The sequence below is a fragment of the Canis lupus genome, chromosome 3 (assembly GCF_003254725.2).
Source record: "Canis lupus dingo isolate Sandy chromosome 3, ASM325472v2, whole genome shotgun sequence".
NCBI classification, from domain to species: Eukaryota; Metazoa; Chordata; class Mammalia; order Carnivora; family Canidae; genus Canis; species Canis lupus.
Window position 1 is genome coordinate 48,744,124 of NC_064245.1, and position 26,923 is coordinate 48,771,046.

At 40.9% G+C, this 26,923-nt stretch overlaps 1 protein-coding gene across 6 annotated transcripts in view; it reads right to left on the reverse strand.

The window, feature by feature from the left end:
* Positions 1 to 1,265: 1,265 nt before the first annotated feature.
* Positions 1,266 to 26,923, reverse strand: part of SV2B (synaptic vesicle glycoprotein 2B) — a 173,315-nt gene continuing 147,657 nt past the window's right edge. For all 6 annotated transcript variants that reach the window (XM_035714825.2, XM_025437585.3, XM_025437582.3 and 3 more), the window contains 4 exons: positions 13,581 to 13,714; positions 10,825 to 11,025; positions 6,988 to 7,147; positions 1,266 to 4,347 (listed from right to left, as the gene is read on the reverse strand). In XM_035714825.2, coding sequence (XP_035570718.1) covers positions 4,164 to 4,347; positions 6,988 to 7,147; positions 10,825 to 11,025; positions 13,581 to 13,714 — 679 coding nt within the window. In that variant the 3' untranslated portion in view covers positions 1,266 to 4,163. The remainder of the gene's footprint in view (positions 4,348 to 6,987; positions 7,148 to 10,824; positions 11,026 to 13,580; positions 13,715 to 26,923) is intronic.

The window sequence follows — 26,923 nt, forward strand, 5'->3', positions numbered from 1 at the left end:
AAGAGAGAAATAAACCTTTAACTTATTATGGATGTACTCCTGTTGGTTTGAGTTTTCAGTTGTATGTTATCTAACCTAATCCTTTTTTAAAAAATATTTTATTTATTTATTTGACAGATCAAGAGAGAACAGGCAGAGGGAGCAGCAGGCAGAGGGAGAGGGAGAAGTAGGTTCCCCACTGAGCAGGGAGCCTGATGCAGGGCTCCATCTAGAACCCCAGGATCATGACCTGAGTCAAAGGCAGATGCTTAACTGGCTGAGCCATCCAGATGCCCTATCTAACCTCATCCTACCCACACCCCAAATAGGGTCAGTGTTAGCTCAGATGGCCAATAGAAGAGCCAACCATGAAAGTGGAGACCCCTTTCCTGAGACTCCTGGGAGCCTTGCCCACTAACCAATGTCCTGCTTGCATTCCTGGCTCCTATCCCTTCTTCCATGTACAACCCTCTATAAAGTCAATGAAGTAAAAATGGAGTAAGTTCTGGAGAAAATGAGCAAGGGTATCTTTTCCCTTACCTGGTTTATAAAGATAAGAAATTAGCACACTCCTTGAAGAAAAGAAACACAGGAAAGAAAACAATGACATGCAGAAATCCACAATTGACTAGTAAGGAAATAAGAACACTCTTACAAGCAGAAGGTACATTTTTACTGATGATAAGATCATTGCACTTTGTTATTATTGCCAACTTAATAACCATCTTGCCCACTTGCCATAAGTAAAAGGAGGCAGGAGGCAGAAACCGTGACCAGAGTTTTCACCACTGGGTCCCCAAGGCTTAGAACAGAGCCTAGCACATAGTACAGGCTCAGCAAGGATTTACTGAATAAATGAATGAATCAGTGACTAGATGGATTAATAAACACCAATCTTTTCATATGTATGATGTTCCTTCCACTTGTTCCAGGTAAGACAATCATGTGACTTTTCAATGAGTGGCCTCCAGGAATGGAGGGTAAATGTTTGTCACGCTATCCCATTCCTCAGAGACTCAATGGGAGGCCTTGTAGTAGGAAATTACTGATTGAGAGCTTACTCCAGAATTATAGAGAGAGCATCACTGTAGGTCTTATAACCAACTCCATTGGTCCATGTTGGTCTTATAACCAACATCATTTGACCTCTCAAGGTCCCCAAATGCAAAATAAGAAAGGTGAAGAAAATACTTCTCAGCATGCCAACCCCAACTGATCCAATCAACTTAGGAATCCAGAAGAAACTTAAGTGTCTGGAAATAACCTCTAGCCTCAGTTCTTAAAGGTTGGTTACAATTATTTTTATTATTATTTTTTAATGAGCTAATACAAGGTAGCAGGGGACCCTGGGAATGCAGTTATTTATCACATGACCTCAGGTACATGTGCTATAAACTTCACAAATAGGCACACCCCTGTCACTAATTATTTCCAATAAAACAGAAGGTCAAAAATCAGCATCAAGAGATGACACAACACAGTTGAGCCTGTTAAAAGTAACTACTCCCAAAACAGGCATCATAAAATACATCATGAACCATGAACAGCTTTGCTCAATGAAGGAGAGCTTCATCCTTCCACGCTGCAAGGATGCCACCGGGAATTTCTCAGAGTAGAACACGAAATGAAAAAGAAGTGCCTGGCCAGGAATGTTGTACATTATCCCCCAATGACCTGCCACAGAGACTATTTTTAAAGGAGCATTTATCTCAGTAGGAATGACAGCACTTCTTAAGAAGTGGCCAGGTACCAGCGCCAGGCAATCCTTCACAGGGAAAGGCTGCAGAGTATGGCTGCACCTTTTCCAGAGGCTTATGTGATGGATAAAACAAGAACTGCCCTTGGTTGGTTAGGTGATTGGTTTAAGGAGCCATAAAGTTAGAGCTTGAAAACCCCCAACTGACCTCCAAATTATGGCAGCCACCTCCATACTCAAAAATTAATCAGATGTTAGATTTACAAGATCCACCTTAAATACAAGTGTAGACTTTGTAAAGTTCTTATGTAGTAGCTGCTCATTAAATTGTATTATCCCACTGACAAATAATGTTACAAGGGATGTGGCAATCTCTGGTTTATACAATTGTCTTGAACAAGCCTAGCCACTGTATTTCATATTGTCAGAATACAGAAAGTATATTACAGGTATGTTACACTGGGCCTTTCATTATTGACATAGCATTTACCTTAAGTAACTCCTATAAAACACTGAGAGAAATGTTAATACACAGTAGTATATTTATATACTTGGGGAGGGGATCAGGGTGTCACATCAGAGTTGACATGTCTTCCTTTGCTGTACAGAAAAAAAGAATGAATCAAGAGGTAGGGACAAGAGAAGCAGAGTAAACATTTTAACCATTAAAACTGATCTCAGATCCAAGGTGGAAAGGTGTCGTAATATTTACTCTTCCCTCCTGTCTACCTGTTATTTCAGAGAATAACAGAAAGAGGGCCCGGAGCTATCATGGGACCTGTCTCCCCAAAGCCGAGAAAACCTTCCATGTGGTCATTTTCCTGCTTAAGTTTTTAGAGATTTCTGGTAGGGAACGTGTGGCACTTGACAGCACTAAACACGTTGCAAATCAAATCAAAGCACGGGTTCTTGCAAACTGATATTCATCTGGCCTCGGCCAGTTCACCTCTAGGAACAAGAGCTCATAGCTCACTGTCTTTCCATGCTAGATAGTTCTGGTGGATGAAACCTTCCTTTTCTGTGTTGTCAAGACTTCAGCCAATTGCTGACCCTTGCCAAAGTAGTTTTCCTGGGTTCCCCACTCCACCCCCACCCTCACCCCCATTTATGTTCCAAAAGGTCTCAAAAAAGAGTTCACTTGGAGCAGTGAAGGGAAACATATTTCACATCTACTACATGCCCTAATTCCCATGCCAGTGACAGCTGTTTCGAAAGTCCCTGACCTAGACACACAGCATAGATTTCTCATAGGACATGACCATGATAACAAATATAGATCATGTTTTAAAGCTAAAAGAAACAAAAAGAATTTATGTTTTGGAGAAGTGTGGCTACACTTCCCCATCCCTCCCTCAATCAACTATGTTCTCCACTGTGTTTTATTCTCGTCTACAAAGAGAATGCCAGAGGCCCCTGAACCCTTCTCGTGTTGTTTCTGGGGGAGCAGCAGCATCTAAAGCTGGTACTCACAATGGGTGAGCTTGAGTTTCACAAGTGATCTGTGTAAGAGAGAAAAGTAACTACTCCACCTACACGAAGAATAGTGCCTGGATTAAATGAACTGTACAATGTGAGCTTGCAAAGTGCATCCTCCTGACAGCAGGTTAAATGGCTATAAGTAAGATTATTCTTGCATTTCACTCAATCAGACCCAATCTCCTGGGACCCCAAACACCAACTCCTCCCAAAATATGGCTACAGTGCTGGCAAATATTTGCAGGTACCATTTCTGCAAATTAAACCCAAATACAGTTATGTACAAAGTTAGTTTACAGAAAACCTATTGCATTTAAGTTTCTTTGAATAGATCAAAACAGGAATAAATAGCATCCTTAAATTCACCACCTAATCATCATGGAAAACTTAGGACACTTGGTTGAGGGGGGGAGTAGACTTCTATAGATATTGCTCAAATATCTGGTTTTCTATATCAGAATATCTTCAATGCTATGTGCCAATTTTCAAATGGAACATATGATTGGTGATACTTTTAAATGCAAAAATATAAGTATCCTGTATTTCAAGCCCAATATTTATATGACTCTAGTTTCCTGGCAAGTCAGTTTGTTAGGTCATTGGGCTCCGAGGAACTTTATGGAGGAAGAGCTTAAATGTTTCTTACCCTCAAATTCATTTTGAAATGCAAATAAGTCCTTGCACCTAACCAGGGGGAATACACACTCCTTGCTCAGCATGTGTGCCCACTGGAAGGTGTGATCCTTCTTCCCCTGCTTTGGGCTGGGGAAACCTGAAGCCAAGAATGCAGCTCTGGGATTCTACAGGTGATTCAGGACACCCCCAAATCAGTCACCTGAGTTACAAACATATTGACAGCTGAAATGGTTTCCTAAACTAGGAGTCACAAAATCAACTTCTCCTCCGGTGTCCTCTGGACAGTGTCCTCCAGACAGTGACAGACACAAGCATGGATGCATTGCAGGTTCCTAGATAAGGTTCTTCCAACATTTTCTTTCCCCTGAGGTTGCTTTCACATCAGGACCTGTTCTCGGGTTTCTGGCAGTCGAAGAGCAATCAGGCCACCCCCGACGAGAGAAGCAGCAGCCAGAAGTATGGGAACCACTTTGGTTATCCCAACAAAAGAAGCAAAGATGGTGTTTCCCAGGATGGCACCGAATTTGCATAATCCATTGAGGATGCCAAAGGCTGTTGCCCTGTAAAAGAAGAAGAAAGTAACTCATTCTGAAAGATGAACCAGTCCTCCTTAGATGAGTGGGACTGAGTCCTTTCTTTCTCTTGTTGTGAGAGAAGGTATGGTAAAGGTATGGGAGGGAACTTTTTTCTTTTCTTTTTTTCTTAAAGTCTTTTATTTATTTACTCATGAGAGACACATAGAAAGAGGCAGAGACACAGGCAGAGAGAGAAACAGGCCCCCTCCCCACGGGGAGCCTGATGCAGGACTCAATCCCAGGACCTTAGGAACACGACCTGAGCCAAAGGCAGACAGACACTCAACCAATGAGCCACCCAGACGCTCCAACTTTTTTTCTTAAATATAAAAGTGAGACATTCTCATTTTAATCAAATTTGGAAATACAGAAAAACTTAAAAATGCAAAGATCTGTAATCCCACCACTGAAAGGCAATCACCACTATTAACATTCTGGAGTATTTCCCTCAAACTTGTTTCTTTCCCTTTTCGAAATTGTCACAAGTAGTACACGCGTATTGTGAAACACTGAAAAAAAAAATGGAATGAAGCAGAAAGTGTCACTGTTCCTTCCTAATAACATCTGACCCTCTTATGGCAAACGCTGCGGGATGCCCCTAATAAGCCTTTCTCCAGATGTAGACTACATTTCCCAGACTCCCTTGCTGTGGAGTCTGGCCATGTGACCAAATTTTTAGCCAATAGGATGTAAGTGCAAGTGGCAGCTCCCAAGAAATTTCCTTAAGAGGTGTCATGAGTGGTATTTTTTGCATTCTTCTCTTGCATTTTTCTTCCTTCCAACCTGCTTCCAAAAATGTAGATAGTCCCATCTGGGACCATAGCTGAGCTCATGAGAGGGTGAACAACAAGATAAAAAGAGCCTGCAGTGCCTGCTCTGGACTCTACAGGAGAGAAAAAGGAAATGCCTACCTTCCTAAGGCTGCATTTATTTGAGATCTCTGTCACCCACAGCAAAACCTAATCCTGATTAGTATCCTTCAGTCACACTTCTGAGGGGCAACTATTACTTTTTTTTAACTTCATTTTTTTTTTTTTTTTGTAATCCTTACACCCAAGGTGGGTCTCAAGCCCACGACCCCATGATCAAGAGTCAATACTCAAAAAAAAAAAAAAAAAAAAAAAAAAAAAGAGTCAATACTCTACTGAATGAGCCAGCTAGACGTCCCCTCCGTGATAACTGCTACTAATCATCTGTCCTTTCTTGCCTCCGTCTGCATACAGAGATTATATTCCCAGCACCAACTCTCTTCAACTGAAGCAAAATATTTTTTTCATACCATAGGTTTGCTAAGAATGTGTTTATATTTTTTGTACCTAAATAATGTTTACACTTTAAATCACTTTTTACATAACCAGCCCCATCCCAATCTTTTTGTTTTCAGGATTTTCTTGGATATTTTCACATATTTTTCCAAATGAAATTTCCAAAGTTGTCCCAAGTTTCCATGAAGAAGGGGAAAAAATCTCATTGAATTCTGAATGGACTCTTTGAAGTCAAAAGGAAACAAAAGAAAATTTGAAATTTGTGCAAGAATAAATCTTAGAATTTCATAAGGTATACCTTGATATGTAAGTTTTCTGTTTTATCTTGCAGTAAAGCTTTATGGTTTTCTTCACCTTTCTTATTATCCCACATATTCTTATATTCCTAGATATTTCATGATTTCTGCTATTATTAAATAGAATTAAACTTTACTTTTAAATTTTTGGATACATTATTAAATCCCATATGCTATTAAGTTAGTTTTATTATTGACTACCTTATCAAATTATTTTACTGTTTCCAGCAGTCTCTAATTAATTGTCTTGAGTTTCCTAGATGTAAAATTATATACTGTTGAAATAATGATAATTTTTCCTCCTCTTATTAAAACTTAGAAGCTCCCCAGTTTAGGGGAGAGGGGCTCCAAATATGGGATGCTGTGCATTGCCATAGCTATTCATATTCTAATATCTCTGTCATCAATTTGGGGAATATCATTAAGATTTTTTAGAGAATTTCATTTCCCTGCCTTCCACATCACTTCTTACTCCTTTTTGACCATAGGGCCACCTACCTGCTATCCTTAAAATGCAAAACTCCTTCTCCATAAAGAGAGATAACTGCTACATAATGGCTTTGACTCTTCCAATCAGGCCTCTTCCATGTGGCTTGCACAAAATAAAAGTAAGCACTGAGCATTTCTGCCACATCTCTGTGAATGCCCTAGACCATTGAGTCGCATTCCCACCATTATCTGCCCTTGCCTTTCCCTCGCCCTTTGTTTATCTAGTTCTTCACCTCCCCCCCCCCCCCCCCCCCGGCCCCACTACACCATTAGAGGCCTGTTCTCGCCCCTCTTTGGGTTGCATGATTCCTATGGTGGCACCCTCACTCCTCTCTCCTGAACATGGTTTGCACTTGTCCTTCATACCTAGCCACTCACTCCACTACATCAGGCCTTAGCCTGCTCACCTCCGTGCCTATGCCAGCCTCCATGCAGGAGAAACTCAATAACCAAAGAGATGCTTGGTCCGTGAAACACCAGAAGACCAAGATGGCTTTGGTGAAGGACATTGGAATGAGTAGACCTCTGGCTAAAGTCCAAACAAGTCCCAGAGGGAAGCCCAGGGAAGAACTGACCTCTGGTTGGTGGGATACAGCTCCACTGTGATTACATCCAGAGCATTCCAGGCAGCAATGCTGGTCCCACAAAACAGGCACTGCCAGCCAATCATCGCAGACTCGCTGTTGCCAAAAAACAGGAAGAAGCAGCAGACCGCAGAGATTAGCATGGAGCCACCTACAGGGGGAGGTCAAGGGCAGGAAAAAAAAAACAAACCTTGAAGCCCATGTTTTAGACAAGACTGTCACCCACAGGCCTTTCCACTCTCCCATCTTCACAAGTGCACCTGAAGTAACAGGTTACATCAAGTAACAGGCCCATCTCTGCAGGGAGAAAACACAGCTTGAACCCCCTGCATGATACTCTGGCCATGGGATTAGAGCCCTTAGCATGGGTCATGTCACCAGAGTTAGCTTCCAAGAAGGATTTTGAAATCCTCACCCTGTGGTGCTGCTCAGCCCAGAATTACTGGGGATGGGGAGAAAGGACATTCCTTGAGAATCTCTTAGGTCCCAGACATTGTTCTGGGTGCCTGAGATACATCAGTATCACAAAATCCTCGTGGAGCTTATATACTACTGAGAACAGAACTGTAAATGGGCTGCAGAAGAAAACCTAAAGGCCCCTGCTGTTTATGCTCCATTTATTCCATCTCCACCCCAAGTATCTGATCTGCCCTTCTCAGTCTTGTCCTGTGTCCTGAGCAGCTAACCCCCAGGGACTGTGTACCTGTGGCTCCCTTATCAACTGGGAGCAGGTAGGAGTTGGAGTATTTCTTCTCAATTCCTATCCTATCTATATCTCCTTTTATGGTGATGGCTACACTGCCCTCCCCCCCCCCCACCCCCCCACACACACACTCCACTCTCTGACCCGCTAAGGACTACAGGTCCTTTTAGGAGCCTCCACCTCCACGGTTCCAGCTTGCCCTGGGCTCTGTGAGTGTGCTGTTCTCTCCCTGTAGTCCTAGAAGCAGTATGAGCTGCCAGTTTTGCTAGCATCTGGGTGCCTCATTTACATTATTTGTTCCTACAAGCCTGCCCACCCCTCTAAAAGCCACATCCCATCTGTAAAGTCTCTTCTACTAGAACTATCTGGTGTGGATTCACTTCCCACCTGCACTCTGGCTGATGCAACTAATGATAAGAGGTCCCACCAAAAGAAGGCTGTCTCAAATGCTGCCCAAATCCATTACATCCAGTCCAGAAGAGCCTGGGGAGTGTGGAGTGAATGCAGGGTATGGACCAGGAGCATGGCTGGAAATGCAGTGGGAATAGTTAGCAGAAAGAAGAAAGCATCTTCCAGACAACCAGCTGGGAGACAGGCCAAGGGTCCCAGCCAGGCATCAGGACCCTGGGGGAGAGAGGTCCTCTAGGAGAGGCCTTCCAATTGCCAAGAAGTCATGTTGGTGGCTGGCCTTACCCACAAAGGCCTCCTTGGAGGGCCTCTGCCTGGAATCTCACCCTCAGACCTGGAGCTACCAACACTGATGCCAAACCCTCTGCTGATGAGCCATGACATGGTAACTATGGCCTAGATTCTGCTGATTCTGGGAAGAGGCAGGGCTGTGAGTAGGCCACCTGGTGACCTCTTTCCAAACAGCTAGGAAGGAGACAAACATCTATGAGACCACAAGTGCCTTGAGAACTATATCACCTAAACTCATGCCTCCCTCAAAGTGGCCAGCCATTGGCTCCTGGTTTACAATAAATGTTGACAAATGTTTATTGAATACAAAATATTACCCTCAAATAAATCAAGTGATATTCAGTGATCTGACCTCTCAACTATGTTAGGTAATCCTGCTATAGCTCCTGGTGGTCCACTCTCCTTCCATCCTGTTAATTCTCATCTCCATTATGATGGAGAGGCCTGAGTTCAAGTCCCAGATTCCCCTGTGTGACCTTGTGTGAGTCTCATAACCTCTCTGTCTCACTTTCCCTATCTGTAAAATGTTGGCAAAAAATAGTCCTTACCTCACAGGGTGACTGAGTTTTAAATATGTTAATATTTAAAAAATGTTTGGCACAAAGCCTGACCTATAATACATGCTTTGTTTGTTCAATGAAATTTCTAGTTCATGTCTCTCTCTCCCAATAGATCATTTGCTCCGTGAGCGTGAGGATGCTGTCTGTGTCAATTACTGCTGTTTTCCCATTGTCTGCCATACCGCCTGGCAAAGAATAAGTGCTGCATAAATTACTGCTTATTGAATGAATAAATGAGGACTAACAGCCTCATCAGGGAAACTTCTACTCTGTTGTTAACAAGACACTACTTCTGCCCAGGAAAGAACACAGAGTAAGCAGGACAACTTTTATGCCACAGCAAATTCTACAGGGAATTTGAGGAAATAACTCTGTCTTTTCCTAAGACTATTTCATGAGTCTCTTTCAGAGACTCTTTCAGAACAGGTCATCCACATCCCATCGAGACGTTTATTGAGCATCTATTATCTGCATGCACTGAGAATATCACAGTTCGCCTGCTGCGTGCCAGACCTTTACTAAAGCTCACTATCTACTCTCACACGCCTTATCTCATTGGAGCAAACAGAGGTATTACTTTAACAGTTGTGAAACAGAAGCTCAGAGAAGGAAAGGAAGGTATGCAGACTCTAAAGCAAATGTTGGCTGAGATGGTCACCTGATTCCCAGCTGCTGGTCTTGTGCACCGTGCAGTTACCTTCTGCTGAAAAGCTCAGGCATTTACGAGTTAGTAAACACTGCCCTTCCCTCAGGGCTCTAACCAGGGCCCCACCTCAGACTCAGGAGACAGCTCGCTCAATCTGCCATGCCTAGATGTGACTCCATCCTCACCACACACTTTAAAAGCTGAAATCGTATACTCACCATTCTGAATATTCCTGCTACTCTACAATAATAATACTCAATGAGCCCAACACCAGGACAAGATTCCCTTGCCAAGCTCTCAACAATTTGCTCTTCTCTGACAAAATGACTATGTGATTTATTTTTGTTTCCCTTTGGGCTTTGCTGCTAGGGAGTTGGTATTAATTTTCCTGATCAACTACATCCCTGGAGCAGACCTTCCATGGCATGTGTATCAGCATGTGGTTCTTATCCCCACCCTGGCCTTACAATATATATATTTTGCTATATGTTTTCCCTAGCCCCGGGTGTACATGTTTTGTTTGTTGTTTGCCATGCACGCCATGTATGGCATTTCTGTAGTAAACTGCTGCAGATCCTGGTGTAGTGAAGCATGGATACATGAATTTTGTGACCATTTTTGAGAACCTACAGTGCACCAAGCACTATGAGACGCTCTGGCTACATTATGTTCAAACCTCACAAAACTCTGCCAGCTAGTTAGAGGTACAGATATGGAAATTGAAGCCTGGAGAAGTAAAGGAACATGTTCAAAGTCAAATAGCCTCAAGGTGATAGGATTCAGACGTGAGTCTGCCCACCTCCAAAGCCTAAGTGTGATCACTATGAAATAATAAGTGATGCAATTTATTTTAAGCCCATCAAATGAACCAATGTTCATTGAAGAGCATTTTATATATTTTTCTGACTATAATCTTACAAAGCAAGTAGAATGGGCATGTTTAATATTCCTCCTGAAGTCACTGTCACAGAATCATCCAGTTGGGAAATGAAAATGAGTCCCTGACCTGGACCATAGGTCTCAAACTACCTCCATGGAGTCCTAGGGTTTTTGGAGACATAGCTGCCTCCTGGGCTCCACACCAGCAGATCCTATCCTACCTGTTTGGTTTCCAGTGAAAGATTTCTTTAAGAAAAATAAAAAGATTCCTCTTCTTTAATACACTTTGAAAGCCATGGTCCTCACTTACTGGAGGAGATGTGGCATCCCTAACTACTCACCAATCATCTTGAGCCTTCCAACTCTATCCATGAGCAGGGCAGAAATGATGTTCCCGGGCAAGACAGACAGACTGCCAAGGAAGCTGACGAGGTAAATCAGGAAGTCATTATCCTGCTCAAAGTCCATGTGGCAGCCCTCCTTCTGCATCAGAAACGTAGAGTTGATAAACCGGCAGTTGATGAACTTATGTTCATAGAGGTCTGGGGAGAGAAGGAAACCTTTGATTCATGTACAGTGGACAGGGGCTGCAGAGAGATGGGGTAGAGGCAAGAATGGAGTCATGGCTCTTTCCATGGGTAGGCTGCCCTAAGCCTCCAGCAATAAGACAGTCTCAAAGTCAAGGTGACATGAGGCCAGATGTGGATGAAGAGAGAAAACTGTAACAGTGTGATGACTGCTTCAACTTTCCGTAAGCACAGGAAATGAAACAAATGCTCACAGAGAGGCATGTCTGAATACATCATCTCTCAAGTAGGAAGCAGTCCTGTTTCTATCAATGAGACAACACTAAGGTCCACACCAAGGCTGAACCACTCCTCCGAGGCTACCCAACTTATAGGAAACAGAAGACGAGAGAATTGAATCTGAATTGAGGTGACCACTCTAGAGTCCATGCAGAAACCTGAACATTCTTCAAAATAAAAACTGTTTGCAGGGCACCTGGGTAGCTCAGTTGGTTGAGTCTGACTCTTGGTTTCAGCTCAGGTCATGATCTCGGGGCCCTAGGATTGACCCCCCACATCAGGCTTCCTGCTCAGTGGGGAATCTGCTTGGGATTCTCTTTCTCCCTCTACCTCTTCCCCACTTGTGCTCGCTTGCTCTCTCTCTTTCTAATAAATAAATAAAATCTTTTTAAAAATAAAGATTAGATAAAATTTTTAAAAAAGAAAAGTAAAAACATTTGCTCAGTAGTTTCCAGGGTGGGGAGCAAGGGAGATGAATATGGAGAGCACAGAGCAGAGAAAATACTCTATATAGCATAATAATGGTGAATATATGCCATTATACATTTGTCCATGCCCAAAGAATGTCTAACATTCTTTACAATGAACCCTCCTGTAACCTCTGGACTTGGGATGATTATTATGTGTCAGTGTAGGTTCATCAGTGGTAACCAATACACCACTCTATTGGGGAGATGTTGATTGATAATGGGGAAGACTAGGAGAGGACAGGAGTTCTAAGGAAATCTTTGTACCTTCTTTCTAATGAAATTAGAAATCTAACACATCTCCAAAAAATCAAGTCTTAAAAAAATAGAAGCCATTTGCTTTAGACCTAGTTCCCAAGTCTTCCAACACCTTCTAACACCAACTCTTCAAGCAGAAAGCATGTCTAAGTGGGCTCTCAGAAAATCTGGGTTTCAGGAACTGGCTCTACCACTGACCCTCTCTAACCTTTCTTAAACCTCCTCCTACAAAATTAGAAAAGTACACCTGGTTCTCTCCATCACTTCCCAGCACTGACATTTCATGACTACAGGTGTTTGCAAAAATCCCCACATGAGAGTATGCAAACCACAAGGCAACATTAAAACTTGAAAGAAGAAACTAAAAGATGCCTCAGGTTTTAATGACAAAGGAAGTGTATAGCACTCATTTTTTTTTAAGTTCAGCCTAAAAAAAATTTAGGAAGGTACATCTCATAATAGATCATTTAGAGACTGAAGGGTATGTGGAGGCCAGATATTGAACCTCTTGAAGCTGACCTCATGGAAGAAGATGTTTTTGCATAAACCATGGTGGTGAGGTCTTGGAGAAAATACTGATATTGGCATGGTAAATGGAGTACAGTGGAGAGATCACAGACTTTACAACCAAGCAACTGAGGAATGAGTCCAAGCTCCCTCAGCTTGCTAGCTGTGGCCTTAGGCAAGAGCTAGCTATAAAATGGGAATAATTGGGATGCCTGGGTGGCTCAGCAGTTAAGCGCCTGCCTTCCAGCTCAGGGCGTGATCCTGATCAAGTCCCACATGGGCTCCCTGCATGGAGCCTGCTTCTCTCTCTGTCTATGTCTCTGCCTCTGTGTGTGTGTGTGTCTCTCATAATAAATAAATAAAATCTTTAAAAAATGGGAATAATTGTGCATTTCTCACTGGAGACAATGTAAATGAAGCCCCTGGAAAAGCTCAGGGTAGTCTCCTCATGTCCCAACTCCACTCTGTATGTTATTAATATATGATGGTAGTAAATGTAACAAAGAATGATAGAATGGTGGAACTTTGTGAATATTTTTTTAATCATCGAAGCCCGAAAGGTACCTTTTAAAAATATTCTTATTGTCTCGTTTTATGCACAAGGCTTGAGAAGATACAATTTTCCCTTTTCCTTTATTATTGTGAGAACATGAGCCTTGAAGTTTGCAAAACTCAAATTATGTGAGGTCTTCAAGAATGCACTCCATGCATAAAATGCTGCCCTCCTGGAATGCTTAGTTTTCATCTGCGTCATATTTTGTTCCTACCAAAGATCTGAAGCACACATAGCATCAGTCTCATTGAGATCAGAGCACTCATCCAGAACTTTTGTTTCCACTTCACACGTGGTAAAACATGAAGACAAATTAAATGCATTGGTAAGGACTGGGCAATTAATCTGTGCCATACTTGGGCTAGAACTCATTTCTCCAACCTAACACTCAGTAGTCATATCTGTGTATACCTTGATACTCCTAAAGCTTATGACTGAGCACTTTGCTTCTTACATAAGACCAGTCCACCCTTGATACTGTGCACCCACACCACCCATGTTCTCACCTGTGTTATAGAAGACAGTCGATTCAATAGTGCAATTTTTGAAATAGGTATCAGTAGATGTAACATCTTCAAAATAGCACTCGTCAAAGAATGTGTCCTCAAAGAGCACATGTTTAAAGTACATCTTTGTGAACCTGTGGAAAAGACATTAGTCCCTGAGTAATTCAGCCAGGAAGAGAAAAGACTTGAGACCAAAATGGAAAGCACAGGAAGGCAGAAAAAGGAGAACTTCAAACCAAAAGGTGCTGAAACATTATTTTCCAAGGTTAGTTCCCTATTCCTTAGCTGATGTTTATAAAGGAGGGAGGGCAGCAGGAATGTGGAAGCTGGTATCCAGTCTGGGTAGATACCGGGGTGTTATGAAGCAGCCTGGTGATTCCCAAATGCAGTCATGGACCTTCTGTATCAGACTCATCGAGATACGGACTAGTGTGAAATGAAAATACTGATAACATGGCACTTTATGAGGAGCTTTAAAAACATGCAGGTCTGGGGTATCTTGGTGACTCAGTTGGTTAAGCGCCTGCCTTTGGCTCAGGTCATGATCTATCCCAGGGCCCCACTTTAGGCTTCTTACTCAGCAGGGAGTCTGCTTCTTCCTCTCCCTCTACCCCTCCCTCCCCCCACTTATGCATGTTCTCTCAAATAAATAAATAAATAAATAAATAAATAAATAAAATCTTTTTTAAAAAAATCCAGTTCCCTCAGCTGGTCTTAATAGGTTTGGAAGCAATAGATTTGTGAGGGGCTAAGAATCTTCGTTTTAAAAATTTCCCCCAACAAAGATTTGGAGGGACAGGCACTTTCATTCATATGGTTGGTAGAATAAAATTGGTGCAGCCTCTTGGGGGAGCAATTTTGCAAAATTTCAAACACGCAATCTCTTTGCCCTAGAAATACCACCTCTAAGAATTTATCTTACCTAAGCTTGCTCACGCATCCAAAGAGATACATTCACCAATGCTTGTTGCAAAATTTCTGGCAGCAAGAATTGATTACTAGATGGATGATGAGTAGGTAGACAGACAGACAGACAGACAGCACCCAGTGGAATAGCATGTGATTGTTACAGTTTTTAGGTAGTTTATATACCTTAATATGGAACATTTCTCAAGGTATATTGTTAACTGAAAAAAAAATCAAATGCAATACAGTGTTTCTAGCCTGTGACCATTCATATAAGATATGCCTCCAAATGCATAGAATACACACAAGAAACTGGTGGATGTGGTTGGCCCTGGAGAGGTCCAGTGGGAGTTGGGAATGAGATAAACTTAATTTTTCCTTTATATCAAGCATACATATTAGTTTTTCACTTAATAATAAAACAGATGAAAGCATCTAGGGGACTTTGAGGTGCATCCACATTTGAGAGCCACTGCTGTACTCCAACTCCTACATGAACTTAATAGGAAAAAAAACAATATTGCATTCAGAAACATATACCAACATATGTTAACATCATCCTCTGCTGGACCTTTACCAAGCTTGGTCAAACTTGAAACTAGAAACCTTGGATATGTTTTCATTTGTGGAGAATTACAACTCATTCATTTGTCTATCCATTTATTTATACACTCAGTCTTCAGCAAAACTTACTTACATGGTATTAGGTGCTATGAATACAGAGAGGAAAGATATGGTTCCTGCCCTTAAGTCTAATTGGAAAAAAAAACAAGCAGACAACAATATAGTGGGAATCACTGTGATAGACGTAGCACAGGCTATTCCTTTTCAGGGCAATCATATTATTCATCCCATGACCTCAGATGATGATCAGTTTCCCTTTCCATTTATGTTATATTATATTCTGCTAACAACCCTAATCTAGAGCCACCTGTCACGAATTTCTGCAAACAGACCCCCACCACACCCAGTAAAAAGGCCTGAGCAAGTGTTTCTCAAAGAGAGATCCCCAGAACACTTGTATCAGAACAAAACAGAATGTTGTTTAAAAAAGATGCAGTTTCCTATATTCCTAGACCTCTTGAACCATAATCACCAGAGGCAGATGTCAGATTATTTAAAACATGTGAGAGTCACTGGTCTAGATTAGTCAAATTATTTTATATAACTTTTCATAGGGTCAAATTTGCTACAGACTTTTAAACAGGGGCCTCCAAAGGCTATCACTGGACTCTTCATATCTCCATGGAGATTGGTAAGCCTTGTATTACAGGAAGATGCCTTCAATTTCAAAATTAATGTAATTTGTGTGCTGAATATGTTTACTCAGGAAAGCTATTCCTGGATTCTGTCTCAGGTCTTTGCCTTTCTTAATATATCCTTCTCTTTAATATAGTAATAGGCTGCTGATGTGGCCCCCAGATATATTTTAATGTTCTTCCAAGAGTGAGTGAGGGAGCAGAGCCATAAATCATAATGGGCCTGACGCAAGCAGACCTTAAAATGTATCTTCAAGTGAGTTATAAAAAGCCAAAGTTATAAGGAAAGAGATAAAAGGAGAAAGGACCAAGGCATATTTTATGAGTCTTTATATAAATCATCCCCTATCTCTCATTTATACACTGAAATGGTCCAAGATTCTTCACTCAGAAGAGTTCAAAGGCTGAAAGAAAAGTTAGTGCAAGTATCTTCTGGAACATGTTCTATTAGAAAACAGGAGCCATTGGCAATCCAGAATCTATGGCAGAATTATTACTACAAATACTTTATGTTAGTCACCCTCATGGCTGATGGTCAGTCCACCAGATGGTCTAAACTATGCCAAAAATTGTATCCGTTTAGTCACTGTGTTTTACTTTATGGCATCCTCAAGAAGCTCAGTCTAATGAAAGAGATAATCAAGGAAACTGGTCGTTAAGATTTGGTGTGATAATTATCAAGATAGGGGTATGTTTCAAGATCAGTTCAAAGGGGGCACTTGTGATCTGGTTGGGAAAAGCATGAGGTGACCCATTCTGAAGGACAAATAGAGGCTATCCAAGAGAAGACATGGAGGACATGCAGTCCAGGCAGAGGAAACAGCATGTGCAAAGACATGGAGTTGTATTACATAGACCCTTTAACTGTGTTTTCAAAAAATTGAGAAGTAGAAAATTCTCTTTTAGATAAATTAATTCACCTTGTGGGGAGAAAACAAACAAAGGGTACAGTTCTCCAAAGCTTCCATATACATATCTTACTACAATAAACCTTCCAGCCACAGCAAAATGAAATAGAATGCTTTGGAAAATAACTGGAATTCTAGTCTCTCACACATTATCTCATGTCAGGTCCTAATCTGAGGTAAAGCAGAGCATAAAGAAGAGGATCATTTGCTTCAGAAAATATATGCTAGAGCGTGCCTAATTTTCTTAAAGAGATAAGGAAAGTGGTAGTCTTGCCTGATATTCCATATAACTTGTTAAATTCTCCAATGTGGTCATAAGGCCTTTCTCCCACCTCTGATACCACTCTCCAGAAACCAAAGAATGGAGACCAACTTTCAGAGCTTAAGCACCAAGAGATCTCAGGCAAGTCTTTTCTCCTCTCTAGGTTGACACTAGAAAAAATCTTTAAAATAGAGGTATTGAGGAGGAGTTTTTTTTCCAGCTCTGTATAGTTCTATAAATGAGGAGCGCCTTAACTGTCTGTTGCCTAAAAAGAAATAAAAGAGGGGATCCCTGGGTGGCTCAGCAGTTTGGCACCTGCCTTCGGCCCAGGGCGTGATCCTGGAGTCCCAGGATCAAGTCCCACAACAGGCTTCCTGCATGAAGCCTGCTTCTCCTCTATCTGTGTCTCTGCCTCTCTCTCTCTCTGTGTGTCTCTCATGAATAAATAAATAAAATCTTAAAAAAAAAAAAAGAAATAAAAGAGTGGACTGAGGATATGACCATCTTTTTTCTCCAAATTGTGAAAATATTATATCATGGAGAATAAGTATTCATGGAAATACTGGTTCCAATGTCAATCTAATAGACTCTCTAAGAACATACATTATTTTGCCTTGGTGAATCTGCCAGTAAACCCAATTTCCTTTCTTCCCTTTCTTTTACACTCAGGCTCCCTGAGGAGGGAGCAAGGTCTCATCCTGTTCCTTTGACAAAGATCCTAGCACATGACAGCCTTTGTAAATAAAATCTTAAGCAAGAATTATAAAAACAAAAAAAAATTTTTTTAAAGAATTATAAAAATGGAATTTAGGAAAAAAGAGAAATAATAAAGAGAAAAGCAATTATTGACTTGCAAGAGGAAAAAAGTAGAACAACTTCATATGTAAATATTGTTGTAAACATCCTAAATGAAACATTAATTTAAACATGCCAAAATCTGGAAAAAACACAAAATTCCTTCACCTGGTAAATGGATAAAATTATAGTAGTACATTCAGACCATGGAATAGTAAGTACTGTGTCATAAAATAAACTGCTGAATGTGCAACAATATGGATAGATCTCAAGCACACAATGCTAAGTGAAAAAAATAGGATTAAAAGGCTTCAATGTTGTAGGATTCCATTTATGTGACAGAGAGATCACTGGTTGCTAGGGACTGGAGGTGGAGTAAGGGTTGATAAAAAGTGGCATAGGAAATCTGGGGAATAATGGTATCTAGATTGTGGTGGTTACATGACCATATGCACTTGGCAAACTCAGAATTATACTATAAGAACGGTGAATTTTACTATATATAAATTACACTCCAATTAAAAGGAAGTCCCAGGCAGCCCGGGGGGCTCAGGGGTTTAGTGCCACCTTCAGCCCAGGGTGTGATCCTGGGTACCCGGGATCGAGTCCCACGTCGGTCTCCCAACATGGAGCCTGCTTCTCCCTCTGCCTGTGTCTCTGACTCTCTCTCTCTCTCTCTCTCTCAAGAATAAATAAATAAAACCTTTAAAAATAAATAAATAAATAAATAAATAAATAAATAAATAAATAAATAAATAGAAGTCCCAACAAATTTCTATGGTAATAAACCAAAAAAACCCAAAGTTCGAATACTAACTAGATTGATTCAAAACTCCCACACCCTGTAAATGCTTAGCAAAAGAGATGTACCCATTCCTAAAAAGGTCTCTATTGTCCTACATATCTGACTTTCAACCAAGATTACAATACACACAAAGAAGTAAGAGTAAAACAGCATTATGTTAAAACAATATTTTTTAAAACGGGTATAAATACGATATCATTGCTGGAACTATTAGGAAATTTAATATAACTTTAACATAATGCCTTACTGGAAAAGGTGAATAACATGCGTGCATTATAGAGAATTCTAGCACAGAAATGCAAACTATTAGAAAGAGTCGACTAGAAATGCTAGAAATTTCTTAAAGCAGTAAAACAGATTAAGAATACCTTTGATGAACTCACCAGTAGACTCATCATATTCAAGGAAAGAACTACCTGGCTGGTATATAATTCAAGAGCAGTTATCAAAACTATGACATAAAGAGAAAGAGAAAGGGGAAACCCAGAAAAGAGTAACCAAAGACTTTGGGAAACTATCAAACAATCGAACTTAAGTGTGATTGGAATTTAAGAATTAAAAGAGAGAGAAAATTTGGCATAAGACATTTTGAAAGAGCACTTGGGTATCTCAGTCAGTTAAGTAGCCAACTTTTGATTTTGGCTGGGGTCATGATCTCTGGGTCATGAAGTCAAACCCCATATTGGGCTCTGTGCTATGTGGAATCTTCTTGAGATTCTCAATCCCTCACCCTCTGACCCTCCCACTGATGCTCTCTCCCTCTCTCAAATAAATAAATCTTTTTTAAAAATAGCATTTGATACTTAAAATGCACTTCTAAATAATTTGTGAGATGAAGAGTAAATATTACTGGAAAATATAAAATATATATTAGTAAGTATAAAAAGTTGTTTGATGCAACTAAAGCAAAATTGAAATGAAATGTACCTAATTAAATTCATTAACTTTTTTTTTTAAATCAAGAAATACAATAAAGAAACTAATGAGACATAAAAAAGTAAATCCTAAGAAGAAATTATTAAAGAAAGGAATATTATTATTTAAATATAAAATATGCAAAACTCCAGTAAGACTGATTATAAAATAAGACCAAAAGCACATGAGTAGTATTAACAATAAAAAGGGAGGATTCATTATTGCAAATCTAATAAAAACTTAAAAGTCATAAAACAATGTTATGGACTTTGTGACAATATATCTAAAGCTTAAAAGAAATAATTTTACAAAAGAAAAATGAGCATACCTGAATATATTAATGCCATTTAAAAAATAAGTTGGTAATCAAAATCTGTTGCCTTGATTAATGGCAAGCTGATATAGTTATAAAGACTAGCTTTACCAAACCTTTAAGAAAACAACTACCTCTATCCTATACAGTTTGTTTTGAAAAAGACCAGGGAGAGGGACAGAGAGAGAGAGGCAGAAGCAGACTCCCTGCTGAGTAGGGAGCCCAATGAAGGGCTTGATCCCAGGACCCTGGGATCACAACCTGAGCCTAAGGCAGAGGCTTAACTGACTGAGGGACCCAAGCACCCTCTTCCTTTACTTTCTAAAGATGATGATTCAAAAACATACAGCAGATGTCATACTTAAGAGGGAGACACCAAAAGCACCCTCTGATGTCAAGATACCTGTTAGCACTGCTCGTATCCATCAACTGAATGGGAGATCCTAATCAATGCAGCACAATGAGAAAAGAACACAAATACCAAGGTAAGAAAGGAGGAAATAAGACTATCATTAATTTTTTTCAGTGTGTGTGCCACATACAAGAGCTAGGCAAATCTACCAAGAAGCTATCAAAATTAATGGAGGGTTGGGCCAACGTGTTAGAGCCCAAAAAATCATGTTTAAGGGAAAAAAGGAAGAATAGGAAGAAAAGAAAGGAGGAGAACCACAAGAGAGAAAAGAGAGGAAGAGGAGAAAGTAAGGGCCCCACTCACAACAGCAGCAGGAGCAATGACGCATCAGCAATAAACCTCACAAAATACATATGAGATCAATTTTTTTAAAGTAGGCCCCATGCCCAGCGTGTAGCCCAATGAGGGACTTGAATTCATGACCCTGAGATGGAGACCTGAGCTGAAATCAAGTGTCGGACACTTAACCAACTGAGTCACCCAGGTGGTCCCATATGGAAACTTATAGAGAACGTTATAAACCATTATCAAAGAATGACTAAGTAAACAGAGAAAAATACCACATGCAATGATTGGGAGATCCTGATGTCCCCCAATGAATCCAGACATTCTATGTCATTCCAATCAAAATCCCAACAAGCTATTTTCAATGGAATTTTATAACTTGATCCTAAAATTTGTCTGGAAAAGCACAGGGGCTAAACCACCCAAGAAAAATGTAAAGAATGAAGTGAAAGAACCTAATCCTCCTGGAAACACAACAAAACAATAAAGTTACAGCAATGAAGTCAGTATGGTAAAGAGAGAGAAATGGTTACTGCTTCTCTCTGTTTGGCTCCATGTCTGTTAGAACCATGGAACCAAACAGAGTGCACAGAAACACAGTAATACAGACAAGAAATCTTGACTTACCATAAAAGCGTTACTACTTGTCAATAAAGAAAAGATGGGCAATTTTACAAACACGAAAACAATTGGCTATTCACATGGGGGGATAATCAAATTATTCCTGTCTCTTAGAGGCCACACCCAGGTAAGTTAAGGCCTTGAATGTGAAAGAAGCTTTAAAGAAGAGAAACAAATGGAAAATGACTTTATGACTTCAAACATGAAGGATTTCTTCAATAACCTTAAAAGGAAATGTGACAAACTTGGCATTAAAATATGAAGTATCTGCCCTTTCTTGGGGACTACTGAAGCGAAATAAAAAAGCAAGCTACAAACTGTCAGAGCCATGAGGAGCCTGGGGAGGCATGACTACTAACATGGATGTGGTGGCCTGGAAGTGATCTTGGAAGAGAGAAAGAATAGGAGGTAAAAGGAAATCTGAGTGGGGCGCCTAGGTGACTCAGGTGATTAAGTGTCTGCCTTCGGCTCAGCCCATGCTGGGCTCCCTGCTTAGCAGAGAGTCTGCTTTTCCCTCTGCCTCTACCCCTCCCTGCCCCTGCTCATGCTCTCTCTCTCTCTGTCAAACACATAAACAAAATCTTTAAAAAAAGGAAATCCAAGTGGAGTACAGACTTTACTGAGGTGTCCTGATATTGGTTTATTAATTGTAACCAACGTGCAATAGTAATATAAGCTGTTATAACAAAAGAAACAAGGTGCAAGATATTCAGAAACTCTCTACACTACCTTTGCAATTTTTCTGTGAAACTAGAACTGTTCTAAAATTACAATCTTATTTAAAAAAACACAGAAAAATTTCAAACATATCATTGACACTTGATTTTATACATAAGTTTAAAGAACTCATGTACTATAGACTGGATGTTTGCGTCTCCCTCAAAGATACATATGATGAAACCTAATCCTCAATGTGATAGTCTTAAGAGGTAGGGCCTTGGGGAGGAGTTAGGTCATGAGGGTAGTGAATGGGATTAATGCCTCTATAAAAAGGGCCCCAGAGAGCCCCCTCCTGCATTTCTTCACATGGACACGCAGCAAACAGACGTCCATCTATGAACCAGGAAGAGGGTCCTTACCAGATACGGAATCTACCTGTGCCTTAATCTCAGACTTCCAGCCTCCAGAACTAGGAGAAATAAATTTCTGTTGTTTATAAGCCACCCAGTCTGTGGTATTTTGTTATAGCAGCCAGAAGAGACTAAGGCATTATGCAAATTAATATGAAAATGAATATCCAATAAATAAACAAAGTCCATGAACAGGTATAGAAGAAGAAACCCAAAGAGCCAAGAAACACAGGAAAAGATAATCTCACCAGGATGGGAAAAATATAAGTTAAAAGACAAAGAAATACCATGTCACACTCCTCAATCTCACAAACCAAGAATGGGCCCAGTAGTAGAGAGAGGCGTGCTCAGTCTGCTAAGTGGGAAGTATAGTTAGTACAAGGCTCGTGGAGACTAATGTGGCAGAGAAGCTGAAGATGTGAACATCCTTCTGTCTGGCAATTCCACCTCTTAGTATCAGGCTAGAAGATTTCCCCCATCAGAACACTCATTGCAGTATTATATGTAACACCCAAGAATTGCAAGTGACTTATATGTCTATCCAAAGAAGAACAGACAAACACACGATGGAATACTCACGTAATGACATTTCAGTGAATGAAAGTGAATTATGTAGCTACGTTAACCAACAGAAAGAATCTTCCAAACCCTGATTTTACACCAAAAAAAGTTGTGAAATTTATAGTATAATTATACATTTGCATACATAAGATGGTATAATATTTATCTAACCTTTAAATCATGCAAAAGAACACTGTACAATGTTTATAGATACAGAAATACATGGGAAAAGTGTAAAAACACGAATGTAAAACACCCGATTTATTAACAATGGTGATCATCACCGCTTTGGGAGGGAAAGGAATTGCATTGAGGGTCACAGAGTGAGAAATGTTTAATCTATTTTGAAATCTGAAGTCTAGCACAGCTTATGGTTTTATAAAGCTAGATGCTCTGAATCGGGTTGTTTGCATTATTCTCTATTCTCCACCTCCTTGATGTACTCCACAATGGAATATAAAAGAGAAGAAAGGAGACAAAACAGTGATTATTTGCAGAAGATGGGATCATACAACAATCACAAAGGGAAACTCTTAGGACTAATTAAAAAGCTTAGGTACCAAGTAAACACTTCCAAATCAATAGGATTTCTATTTATTTGCAATAACCTCTGTCAATATTTGATGGAGAGGAAGCAACCCAATTTTCAGTGGTGGAGGAAGTTATAAAATATCCCGGAAGAGTCTCCACAAAGAACTCTGCAGGACCTGTATTAAATGGAGAGATTTAATCAACTCTGAAGCAGGAGGTATGTTATCTATCGATATTACGGCTTTCAGATGTGGAATCGGAGGCTGACACAGGTCAGATAGCTCAGCTAGTCTCCAACCCATGAAGCCTAAAACCCAGTCCCTCAAGCTACTTCCTCAGACTGGGAAGCCAGAAGGTGCTTTTACACATTTCCCACTCTGGGCAGCTTCATGGAAATTCATGGCCTTGAAACAGACCCAGGGCAGCTGAAGAAAATTCTTCTTTCTGCCTCACTCAAAGGAGATTTGCAGTGTGAGTAATGCCTCAGTGTGATGTTTGAAACCAGCCTTCTTCTCTTTTCTGCCAAGCCACCCTCATTTCAGAGTACCATCCCCTGACCTACTATAAGAACTCATGAGAGCTTTTCTCCAATTTCCTTCCCCTTGGCTGACTTGTATCATACTCTTCCCCCATCTTAACCCTCTCAGAAAGGAGCCCTGCCCAGCAGGAGTCTTCCCAAGCAGAGAGGGTAATTAATTAATTAGTTTACGCATGCTCTCATATCCTGCTTTCAATTAACAGCACAAGAAGCCTAGCCTGATGTTTTGGCTTGGGGCTTAGAATATCAGTTTTTTTTCTCTTGCTTTTCTTGCATTTTCCAAAAACATACAAGTTCTAGAGCAAAAGCAGTATGAGAGTTCAGAGCCACCTGGTCCCATTAGATGCCCAGGAAGCCTGCAGGACGGTGCTTGGGGAATAAGCGCAAACTAATCTGTATATTTTCATTTCTTCTTGGGGCCAAAGGGATTGTTTTAAAGCAGGATGAAGTTTGGATTTTTTTTTTTTTAAGATTTTATTTATTTAATCAATAGGCAGAGGGAGAAGCAGGCTCCCTGCAGGGAGCCAGATGCGGGACTCGATTGCGGGACTCGATTCCAGGACCCCGGGATCACGACTTGAGTCAAAGGCAGATGCTCAACCACTGAGCCACCCAGGTGCCCCTAAGTTCAGATTTCAAGAAGTTTTCCTTTATTGACAAAGCCTGTGGGTAAAGTTTGAAGCCCTACTTACACAAAAGTCATCTTCCCCCGTGTGCAATAGTCAATGAGGTAAACAATTTCTATTTAAATTTTAAATTAGTCAGTGTGGATAAAGTCAGAGGAGGAATACAGGGCATGTATGGAGACATGCGCCACCCAAGCTCAAGTCCAGCAGTTAACTCTCCAAAGAGGGTCAGGGTTTACAAAGATATGGTGCTTTCTAGCCCATGATCAGCAGGTGGCAGCATAACTCAAGAAAAGAAACCAAATTCCTTCATTTCTTAGGTAAATTTCAAGGTTCCTAATCCTACAAAAGAGGAAAACACCCTTTTTATTCAATTTGCTGAGGGTAAAAATGATGGGTTTCACATGATAGTGATTGTGCTTTTAGGATCCACTGGTTAAGAAATGTAAATGAGGGGTGCTTGGAAGTTTGGTTGGTTAGGCGTCCAGCTCTTGATTTCAGCTCAGGTCATGACCTCGGGATTGTGAGATCCGGCTCCCAGTTAGGCTACGTGCTGGGTGTGAAGCCTGCTTAGGATTCTCTCTCTGCCCCTCTTGTGCTCTCTTTCTCTCCCTCTCTCTCTCTCAAAAAAAAAAAAAAAAACATATAAATGACAAGTTAAAATTAACTCACTGCAACTTCTGAAGGAATTTATATTGTAATAGCTACACAGAAACATTCACATGCTCTTGAAACATAGAAACATGGCAACATATCTGTGCATGCAGAATATCCTCACCCACTCTCAGACAATCCTTGGCATGCCTCTGCATTCCCAGACCCTTGGTAATAACTGTATGATCCCGGAGGGGGTTCTGGGTCCACACAAGACCTCCACTTTCAAGAACCCTTGCTTCTTCCCACTCCCACTCAGAAGCTTAATGAAAGCTTCCAGAGGCTGAGAAAGGTTAGAAGAACAGAATGAGAAATGCCTGGGTGGCTCAGCAATTGAGCGCCTGCCTTCAGCTCAGGGCATGATCCCGGGGTCCAGGGATCAAGTCCTGCATCAGGCTTCCTGCATGGAGCCTGCTTCTCCCTCTCCTTGTGTCTCTGCTTCTCTCTCCCTCATGAATAAATACATAAAATCGTTTTTTAAAAAAACAGAGTGAATCAGAAGTTCCCATTTTTTATGTAGCTAAGTCTAAAAACTACAAAACCAACCTGTTGCAAACTATGAAGGCGCTGGCATAGGGATGAACTTTTTAATGCAGAAGATACTATGTAACACAGGGCCTCTGTGGGAACAGAAAGTTTCCTGGTGAAACGATATCTGGTTTTTATGGCAGCCACATTTATGATCATGAGCTTCATTATCAATGTCATACTATCATTACTATTACTAATACCACAAGAGAGTACCAGTGAACATTGGAAACTTCATGCATGAGGTCTCTTACTGAATTCATCTCTGGAGAGAATGGTGTCATGTCATGGGTGACATCTGGCCATACATAACGTCCCTTCATTTTCAACATTTCCAAAGCATTCTTATAAAGCAAGGGTAACGTTTTTTCCTTGGCAATGCTACCACAAGATCTCCTGATTTATACCAAAGATCCCTGAGAGTGAGAAATCCCAGGGTAACCACTGCCCACCCCTACTAGCTCAAGATGCCATCCCTGAACTGAATGAAGTGCAGACAAAGGGGCTGTGTGCATACATGGGCATGTGAATGTGTAGATGTTTGTGATTGGGCTTCTTCATTAAAAAGAAAAAAAAATCATATGAAAGTCTAAATTCCTTGTCTATTCATGTTTGGTCCTAACCTTCCTCCCCAGAGGTCTCATATTTGCAGAAATGATATTGCCCCCTTTCCTCTCTCTCATCCTGAATAACAGTGAATGTCTGCTCAGGTGTGGCCTGTAAGAGCGACATGGACTAGCAGCCAGCAGAAGACATCCTCCAGACTGAGGATCCTCTCCTGATGTGGCTGATAGTCACGGGCCAGGCCACTTCACTTAGACACAGAAGTGGGCATAGGGGTCATGGGAGACCATGCACTGCAGGGGAGAATTCATGGTGTTAATTCTTGTACGGAGGTGGAAAATGTGGGGCAGTTTATATCATTGACGCTGAACTACCTGGGCCATGGTATTTCCAATGCTGTCATGCATCCTGACTTGATAAGCTTGCTAAGTACAATTCAAGAAGGGGAACAGGAGTAGATGTTCAGCTTGGTGAATAATGTGGCCTGGGGTCAACTTTATTTTTTTTTAATAATAAATTTATTTTTTATTGGTGTTCAACTTGCCAACATACAGAATAACACCCAGTGCTTATCCCGTCAAGTGCCCCCCTCAGTGCCCGTCACCCATTCACCCCCACCCCCCGCCCTCCTCCCCTTCCACCACCCCTAGTTAGTTTCCCAGAGTTAGGAGTCTTTATTTTCTGTCTCCCTTTCTGATATTTCCCACACATTTCTTCTTGGGGTCAACTTTAATGTGTTGTCCTGACCCATGTGGGGGCTTTCAGAGGACAGCTTCAAGGAGGCATTCTT